We start from the raw sequence: 10406 nt of genomic DNA on the forward strand, positions 1-10406 counted from the left end.
CTGCCTGAGAAATCCCATGGATGGAGGAGCCTGGTGGGCTACAGTCCATAGTGTCACAAAAGAGTGGAAGGACTGAGGGACTGAAGAACAACAACTGCCCTCCCCCACTCTTTGTTGGCCTCCAAAATGAAGTAAACTTTCCTTTCCACCAACCTTGCCTCTTTATTGGCTTTTAAGCATTGAGCGGCCCAGCTGGATACCATTTACAGTTTAAAAAAGGTACACAACAAGATAGAAAAAGAAACACTGCATCAAAATGTTAGAAACTTTTTAAATGCTGCCATAAAACAGTATAAATTACTGATAAAGTTACTGCACTCTCTGCAGAAAGACTAAATGTCATGCTTTAGTTTTCACACCATTATGAACACTTCCTAATAATTCTGTATCTGCTGAGGATTCTAAGATTTCCAGAAAATAGGTTTCTAAGCAAAGATAATAGGTTGGACCATACTAAATTGCTAATATTCTACCAATTCTGATCTACAAAACTGGGAATTTCATACGGTTTAACCTACTTCAGAAATAGGTAAAACTAAAGATTAAATTGGAAGTGGATATCCCATTCAAAGGCAGAGTTTTCTTTCAAGCCCCATCTTTTAAGTATTCTTTAAAGGTTGAGAGTGGAAAGTATAATCTTTCAATAAATGCCAACAAATAATAAAAGAATCCACTAGCAGACCAACTGTTTCTTAAGTTCAGATGTTCCAGTTTGCTTCTCCATCCCGCCCCATCAAGTTTATACAGCGTGTAGACACAGCATCTACAGTAACTATGCTTTACATCAAATCTAGTAACAAGCAAACTGTTCTCCACTGGCCTTGGGTGGGCTTCCGAAAAATCCTGGGGCTCCCAGTCCCACGAGTCAGCCACACTTGCAAAAAGACAAGGTCCCAATCCTGGGAGGAGGGGTGAGAGGCAGGTGCGCCCAAAACTCGCTTCCCCCTTCCAGGCCAGTTTCCTTCCTAAGAAACTGGGGGCGGGGGTGGGGAGGTGGGAATAGGAAGATCTCCAAGGTCCACTAGGGCCCCAAAAGTGCAGTCGCCTACTTTTTCCTTTTGTTTCTGACCTCGGCTGAATAGAGACGCGGACTGGGGCTTTTCCCGTCGTCCAGACAGAACTACAGCTTGAGGACCTGAAGCCGGGCCCCTCCCTCACTCACCTGCTGGGCCGCAGGCCCCGCCGCGCGGAGCTCGTGTCCCTTCAGGACGTGCCCCTCCATCTCCAGCGTCACAGCTAGGGCTGCCGGCACAACTCCGAAGCTAAGGTTTGAAAAGCCCGCCCCTGGCTGGAGCCGCGGAGGACGCCAACCGCCGCCCCGGCTGTACCAAGTCCCAGCGCAGGGGAGGGGGCGAGGGGGCTGAGAGCCGGCGTGCGCACGCGCAGAGGGCACCCCGCGCAGCCCGTGTCTCAAGTTTGCCGAGACCCGAGTTCCCGGCGCCGGCTGGGAAGTAAGGAGCAGCTGGCCCACTTAAGGGAGAGGTTGCGGTGTGGGCGGGCCTGGGACAAGAGTGGGCGGGGTCGTGAGGAAAGCAAAGCCCACTGAACGCACCTGACGGGAAGCCTGGTTTAGGCTGGTGGTTTTCCAGGCAAGCCTTTTGCGCGCGGAGCCTTCGGCCTGCATCTCACCGAAGACCCGCCAGAGCTCTCAGGGTCAGCTGACCCAACGCTGCAGTCCTTGGACTCCCACAGACAACCTCAATTCCAGAAAACCAGGTGACACTGCCCTCAGCGATCACTCTCTCAAACAACGCAGATTGTCACCCGAGGTCACTTAGAAACCACGGCCTTATTAATCAGGCTGGTGAGACGTCGTGTCAGGCATTTCACAAGCCTTTTTGTTTTGTCCCCAATGTTGCTTTGTAATTCCAGATGCTCCTCCCCGCTGCTAAGTAGTCTGTTCTTTCTTGGAAAAAACCCTTTCATTACTCTTTCCCCACCAACATCCAAAGTGACAACAGAATGAGGTATTATTTCCCCAGACTCTGATTTCTTGCTGTCCCTAAAGACCAATATAAAGACCCTTTTAATTATATGAGGAAATTAATTATTGGGAATTAATTATAATGCCAAAATATGGAATCTTTAAAAGTCAAAATTGAAGTGCCAAAGATTTCAGGCCTTTGTAAGTTCTTTAAAACCCCACTGTCCTCTTGAAAAAGCAACAGAAGCTTCTTTGGCTTCTAACATGTTTTTTCTCCTAAGGGAAGAGTCTATCAAAACAACCTTCCCACCCTCATCTCTTAAAGGCCTAGGGCACTTTTCATTCCATAAGTAAAATGAAACATTCAACATTTTTTGTTTGCCTGAGACAGTCCTTGTTTGCATCTGTTGTCCCAATCAATATTCCACGGATCTTGGCTTGGCCTAGTTAGAGTGGATATAAAATTATGTGGTCACATCCACAAGGCTTTTTTAAACCAGTTAGTCTGAAGATGATCTTGTGAAAATATAAAGGATGCCCTTTCCCTCATAAGGGTAATTTGCCTCTTTGGGGCCCCGGACCAGTGATTCTAGAAGCTGCCCATCTAGGAATGGCCCTCCCCTTACATTAGGAATGTATGAGTCATTAGGGATGATGACCTACATCCTTACACAAAACCATAAAATACATAGAGCTCAAAGCCACTGATACAGAGTTCAACTTATTTTTTCCAAATACAGATCTGCATTCCAGAGTCATTAGGTACCCTTCTCTGAGTGCACACCTCACCTCTCTCTTATACTTACCACTTTGTGGTATAATTATCCCCTACTCAAAGTGAGCCTCATGAGCCTAGTATAGTACCTGACCCAGAAATATTGGATGTTCATATTAGCCATATATTATTTTTCATATATCACACACAGCTCTCCATCAAAATACTTAGAGAAACCATCACTTCATGGAAACAGGACCAAGCCAACCAATTGTTTTTTGTTTTGGTTTGTCTTTTAAATAATTGCTTATTTACTGAACCTGGAGCACATTAGACACGCAACCAATTTTAAATTTGCATCTTTAGCTCAGTTTTGAAGTGTTTACACACACACACACAAATTAGCATGCAACAGTTGGCCTAAGTTAAAATACAGTCACCTTAAACTGTTGCAAGTATTTTCACCCAAAGTTGAAAAATTGTTTACCCTGAACATGAAAACCTGTAACAAATTTAAATTTATTGCATAAAACTCATTCCTTGTAGTTTTCCCCTTGCAAAGATTGAATATATATATATATATATATATGAGTAACCAATATACATCAGTCATAACATAATCCCCACACCAAAACCAGATGTTCCATTAATTTTAAACCTATCATCAGAGACCAAGAAAAGTCTCTAACAAAACAAAATTCACATATGCCAAAAGAAAAAAGCCAAGAAAAATAAAAACCCTAGTACTAACAGTGATGCTCAGTACCCTTATTAAAGTGGCCAAAATGCCACTGATCAAAAATAAAATAGCAAGCCAACCAATTTTAAATTGGACACTGAGGTAGGAATATTTGATGAGTAAATACCAGGTATATAATTGGAGATATACTAGGGAAAAGAGACCTAGGAAAAGTCATATTTACTAATTATCTGTAGAACAGACAGTTGCTGTTAAAACTATTCTTTTTGGAGAAGATACAATGAGGTTCTGTCTCTTTATTATTCATCAAGGGATGTGCTCAGGAAGTGCTTAAGATACAACTATTATACAGTGATTAAAATAGCTCAAAGTAGGAATGCTATTTCCTTAGTTATACTCAGGTCCTTTGGTATTGCTGCTAATTTCATCAAACATAGTTTTCTCTGGTGTATGCAATGTACATGAAAATTGAATAATCCATGAAAACCAAAAAATTAAAGATATCACATGAAGTAGTTTGGTCGGCTTGAGGGTGAATGAATGAATGAATTTAAAAACTCCCAGAAAGTTAGAAGTGCTACCTTTTGCCATCTCAGATGTTTGAGAGGTAACACTTGGGGGGTCTCTCATTTGACAGCTAACAGCCCACCCTCCTTGGGTTCCCACAGTAGGTAGAGTCTCACCGAACTGCCCAGGCATAGGAGCTTCAGCCGGAGGTTGAGTGATGGAATTACTGTCCCATCAATGTCACTTCCCATTGCAAGTTCAACATTTAATGTAAGTATCAGTTATAGCTAATATAACAAATGCTTAATAATTAATTAACAGAAAATCAGTTTGGCATAAATGGACAGCCAATTTAGATAATACTAATAAATATTAAAGTATATTTTTCTTCTCTTTGTTAACCATACTCCTTTTGTTAACTCTCTAAAAGGCCAAGAGAAAGAAAAATAGTAAGTTTGAACTCAACTCTTACATAATAGACCCTTTTTTTAAAAATGTGATTTGCCCCAGAACAGGTAACTTGCGGTTTCTAATATCCTCCTGAACATTCTTTTTTTAATTTTAAATCCCATTAAAAAACATTGTCTTGGTGCTTCCTTTACTCATCTGTTACCTTGAACGTAATGATCTTAGAATGAACCTCACAGACTAGAGCTGTATCTTGAATTATATACATAAAAAAGAAGGAACCGAAGTAAAGATGCTAAGCAGAGGTGCAACATTTGCTGAAATGAATAAGCCATAATCTACAAACAGCTGAAGCATCATATAATCATAAGAAGAATATGCACAGAGTCTGAGGACTTATGAGCCCTATGACCTTGGGCAAGCTACTCAGTGTCCTTATCTATAAAACAAGTATAATAATACCCAGCTTGTCTTTTAAAAGCTGTTGAGGTACTCAAATGAGGTAAGATTTGTGAGAGTGCTTTGTAAACTGATTATCCAACACAAACATGAGGGATTGTTAGGCAGGAAGAAAACACCAGTGCCTATGAGCGACCCAAGGAACACTGAGAAATGAATGAGAAAAGCTTATATGAATGGGGTTGGATATAGTCAAAATATATCATTCACCACTGAAAAATAATTAATACCTAGATGATATAGAGAGAATTCCTGCAGATCAGAAAAGTCCAACTGGAAAATGATTAAAAGTTATGGTAGGCACGTATTACAGGACAGTAAATCCAAATGACAAAATGTGTAAAAAGTTGCTCGACTTTATCATTAGTTTTAATCTGTACCTGGAGGTACTATTTTATAGTCACTAGACTGGTAGATAATAAGTTTGATAATACTAAGGATTGGTGAAGATACAAATCAAGAAGATACTATATACTGATAGAAGGGATGTAAATTTGTTAAATTACTTTGGAAAAAAAATTCAGAGCTATCTTGTAAAGTTGAAAATGTAAATACCCAGCAGTTCCACTCTTAGGCCTGTACATCCTGAGATAAATTTTTGTAATCGCGTACCAGAAACATTGCTTGCAATCACAAAAATATTAAGGCAAGCCAAAAGTTCATTTCAGGAGAATGGGTAAAAAAAATTGTGGTGATTTACCCAATGAAATATTATATATCAATAAAAATGTATAAACCGTAGATACATGTAATGTCATGGTTGAATCTTAGAAATACTGAATGAAGCAAGCAAGTTAAAGAGGAGTGCGTAAAATATATAATTTCTATGAGACTAAGAGAATCTAAACAGTACACTGTTTAGGAATACATACATATGGTAGAAGTTTATATTGTAAAAGAAGAGAGTGCTAAAAACAAAGCTCAGGACTGTAACAATCCCTGGGAGAAAGGCAATGGGATGGAAACAGAACACATTTTAGTAATGGTAATGCTTTAGTTCTTAAGTTAGGTCATGGGTTCACATTTTAATGTTTACCTGGTAGGTAACTTACCTAAATATTCTTTTATGTGTCTCAAACATTTCATAATAAGAAATATTTCTACAATATTTACAGTATTCTTGTATAAGTTAAATAATGGTGATAATGTATGGTATTTTAAAAGATACTTACCAAAATAATAATACATTTTTTTGGCTTACAAAATTAGATTTACATTTAATTCATTTCCAGTACATATTATACTATGTGAAAGTTAGAAGTACAGCTGTAATACATTGGTGCCTGTGCCCAGAGAGAGACGAGAACTGGCCATCTGGCCATGTAGATTTATCTGTGAACACTTAAGAGCCATTCTTTAAAAGCTTGGGTGAGAGGAGGGGGTGGAATTTGCAAAGGATGAGAGGTTTTGTCAGTAGGTGGGGATGAAATTAAGTGCAATTTGAGTTATTACTGTTAATAGGACCTGCATATTACACAGAGGCCTTAGGATATTCGAATGGCATTAAAATCGGAGGGCTCCATACCAAGCAAGCAATCAGCCGGAGGAATTAGTTTTAAGATTTTAATCGATGATCCTCAAACTATAGCACACAAAGACTTTTCAAGGCTTATAAAGGCATGGGCACTTTTAAAGGAATCATCATCATGATCTTCAACTTATGTTCTCCATCCTAAAATTGATCTACATAGCAACGTGTCTGCTCTCTAGGCTTCATGTAGGTCCCATTTTCACAGCCACCTTTTCCCGCTTGACAAAAGAAGGGCATCACATTCACCCATTCCTATTGCGTGCCCCAGGGTATAAAAACCATCTGGGAGCCAAAGGGACAATTAAATTTATTGGTGTTGATGTTGCTGTAAGCAATGAACCACAGGCTTAGGGCTTACATTCATAAAAATGAAAAGCAGATGTAGACTTGATATTAAAAGCTGTCTCATTCTAGCATTATTTAATATTCACCCATGGATACATAAACTAACTGGAGGGAAGAAAAGGCTCATCCATCTCATCATGAGATTAATTTCCAGGAAAATTTTACTTTTGATGTTTAATATTGATTCATCATAATCTGTAATCAACTTATTTTGTTTTTATCAGCTATGTACTACTAATAATTTTAATAATGCAACCCAAAAGAAAACTCTTGACAATGAAATCTAAAATTCCAATTAACATGTGTATGTTTGTGGCAGAGAAACATGATAGGATGAGCAATAAAGACCTCTTAAGCATAAAAATATTTTATACAAACACAAAATTTTGTGGAGGAAGTGGAATAAAAATACAAGTTCAAGTAGGAAAAGGAACACTAAAACTTACAGATGAAGTCGTTCATATATTTAAATGGCACCTGAGTCTTTGGCATTTTGGGTTCCATTGGACACACTAAATATAATGTTTTAATTTTAAATTATAATTTTTCAATACATCAGCAATTGCATCCTTTGTAACTATTTAGGTGTATGCTAAAACATAACAGATGCAACCTTAAAATATATGTAAGGGATCAAATTTTTTTAGGTGTTTTACACAAAAATGTTTGAAAAAATTCTGATTTGGATATCTAATAGCATCATGCTATAGTACCCAAACACGTCTATGTTTAACAGAGGACATACACCTGCAGACTCACCTCCTCAAATATTTCTCTGATTCTTCTCCTTCCACTTTGCACCCACCCCAACATGGTCTCTCATATGAACCTCTAGTTTCCAGAATGGACCCAGCTCCTTCTCTAGGTGACTTTTTTCTTTATGTACATTAGTGCCATCAGTTAGGCTAAACCTTTTTATTACTACTTTGGTTCCTTAATGGTTCTCCTTATGAATATTCACCATTGTTTTCTCCTTTTCAAAAGTGGCCAAGATACTGCTCACATAACATTTTTAATCAGCTTTTCAAGTTCTGACAAAATAAAAAAGCCTGTTGGAATTTTTATTAGAATCACACTGAATTTAGAAGTAAATGATATATTTAGGATATTGGCATTCCTATCTATGAACATCACATATGCTGCAAATTTAGATCTTCTTTAATGTCTTTCACTGAAGTTTTACAGTTTTTTCTACATAAGCCTTCCATATCTTTTGCTCCATTTTTAGATTCCTATATCTCGATATTGGAAATAAAGCTTTAAAGATATGTATTCTATTTGTGATTAGTGTATAGAAATAAAACTGATTTTCATCTGTTGGTTTTATATCCAGCTACCATGCTAAAGGCAATGGCACCCCACTCCAGTACTCTTGCCTGGAAAATCCCATGGATGGAGGAGCCTGGTGGGCTGCAGTCCATAGGGTCGCTAAGAGTTGGACACGACTCAGCGACTTCCCTTTAACTTTTCACTTTCATGCATTGGAGAAGGAAATGGCAACCCACTCCAGTGTTCTTGCCTGGAGAATCCCAGGGACGGGGGAGCCTGGTGGGCTGCCATCTATGGGGTCACACAGAGTTGGACACGACTGAACTGACTTAGCAGCAGCAGCAGCAGCAACCATGCTAAAGGGCTTGTCTGGTCGCTCAATGGGTAAAGAATTCTCCTGTGATACAGGAGTATGTAGGATAGACGGGTTCAGTCCCTGGGTTGGGAAGATCTCAAGGGCACGGCAACTCATTTCAGTATTCTTGCCTGGAGATTCCCATGAACAGAAGACCCTGGCAGGCTGTAGTCCATAGGTCACAAAGAGACAGACACAAATGAAGCGACTGAGCGTGCATGCAGGCAGCATGCTAAATTCTCTTATTATTCCCAATAAACTGTGGGTTTGGGCAGGTATTCTATGTAGATGACTAAGTGTGAATCATAACAATTTTGTTTCTTTCTTTTCTAATTCTTGTTATTCTTTTTACCTGACTTAACTGCAGTGGCTAAGGCAGGCGGCCATTATAGTGTTGAAGTGGTGATATCGGGCATTTTTGTGTTCTTCCTCAATTTGAAGGAAATGTTTCTAATGTTGATTTCTTTATCTCCGTAAGTATACATATTCACCCTGTAAGTTTTGATTTATGTTCTTCATTAAAGCATTAACTCTTCAAAAGTTGCCTCTCCTCTGTTCTCTCTATTCTGTCATTTCGGAACTGAAGTTTGTGTTCAAATTCGGCTAACCTCGACTTTCTTCCAGAGAGGATTTGTCTTTGCTTCTTCTGGGAGCCAAAAGGCTCTAGGTACCTGAGACCAGTTAGGCCAGATTCTCAGGCTTACTATAAGGATCTCAGGTACAGGTCCTTCTACTTGCCAGTGACAGCAAAACCCTTTGTGTGTGTGTGTGTGTGTGTGTGTGTGTGTACATACACATGTGTGCACATACACATGTGTGCACATAGAGCTTACAGCTCTGGTTTCAACTCAAGGTTTTTTGTTTGGTTGGTTACTATTATTCTGATTTTAGTCCCTTAGAGATTTTTCTTTCTGGAGATCTCAGCAATGCTATAAAAGTTATGTTTTATGCAAAATTTATGGTTCCTGCAAATTTATTTTTAATGGTTTCAGGAAACAAAATATTATTCACAAAATCCACCATGCTGCTTATATTGAAGTCCACAAGTAAGGATATTTGAACAGCAAAAAATAGAAGAAGTAAATAATTACAGAATAAAAAGCAATCTTAAATTGTATATATTTGGAAAGGAACTTCCATAAGTCATCCTCTTCATCCCTCAGCCTAAGGGACTCCCCTAAAAAAAAAAAAGAAAAGAAAAACTCACCGTATTATCTCTTTCTCCTTCTGTAAATATAGCCACCAGGAAAAGAACAGAGAGTCATGGAGAATAAATGGACTCGAAAGCCCCTTTCAGGTCTAATCAAGGAACATTTCTCTCCTCTTGGGATAAAGGATCCTTACAAAATCTGCCTACTGGGATTTCCCACCTGGTACATATCAGTAACTGCTGTGTCTCCCATTTTTCTCCAGGGAATAGTTACTGATGTTACCATGAGCAACATTTTACCTGTGTGTATTGGATGCTGGGGGAACAAATGACTTGCCTTTTTAGTTCATAGGTTTTTTAGTCCATAGTTCAAGAGAAGCCATACCCAGACATGAAGTGAATTTCTTCCTGATGTAGGAACTGTAATACATCATCCATAGAGCTTGCTCTTTGAACTTGATGACCTCATTGAAAGGCCTTTCTGGCACTGTTATTATCAGTGACATTCACAAAATATTTCTGGTTTGGTACCCTTGCTCATAGATTTGCCTGTTTACATCCCTCTTCAGAACTCTTTCAACTTGCAAAACTGAAACTCTATGCCCATTAAGCAAATATTCCCTATTCTCTCTCCTCCTAGCCCCTGGCAACCACATTCTTCTTCCTGTCTCTATGGTTTTGATTACTCTAGGTATCTCATATAAGTGGAATCATACACTATTTATCATTTTATGATTAGCTTATTTTATATAGCTTAATGTCCTCAAGTTTCATCCACATTGTAGCGTATGTCAGAATTGCCTGAGAGTCATGTTTTGGCTGATGGATCGTGAGCAGAAGTGTCTGTCCAGCAGCTTTAAGAGCAAGTGTATGATTTGATATTATTTTCTTTCCTTGTGTCCCAGTGACAGGCAACCTTACAGACAATGGATGGTACAATACCCTGGGTTTCAGAGTGAGAGAACTAGAGAACCCATAGACATCTAGTGATGGACGTGTATTATGAGCAAGAAATGCATCTTTGTTGTTTTGAGCCTCTGGAC

The 10406-nt window shown here is 39.0% G+C and overlaps 1 protein-coding gene across 2 annotated transcripts in view; it reads right to left on the reverse strand.

The window, feature by feature from the left end:
- The window catches only part of RTKN2 (rhotekin 2), a 107728-nt gene extending 106249 nt beyond the window's left edge, over positions 1–1479 (reverse strand). The window contains exon 1 of one of the 2 annotated variants that reach the window (XM_055590312.1): positions 1163–1479. In XM_055590312.1, the coding sequence (XP_055446287.1) occupies positions 1163–1222 (60 nt within the window). In that variant the 5' untranslated portion in view covers positions 1223–1479. The remainder of the gene's footprint in view (positions 1–1162) is intronic. The other variant, XM_055590321.1, reaches the window with a different exon arrangement.
- Between the last annotated feature and the right edge of the window lie 8927 nt (positions 1480–10406).

The sequence above is a fragment of the Bubalus kerabau genome, chromosome 1 (assembly GCF_029407905.1).
Source record: "Bubalus kerabau isolate K-KA32 ecotype Philippines breed swamp buffalo chromosome 1, PCC_UOA_SB_1v2, whole genome shotgun sequence".
Taxonomy (NCBI): Eukaryota; Metazoa; Chordata; class Mammalia; order Artiodactyla; family Bovidae; genus Bubalus; species Bubalus kerabau.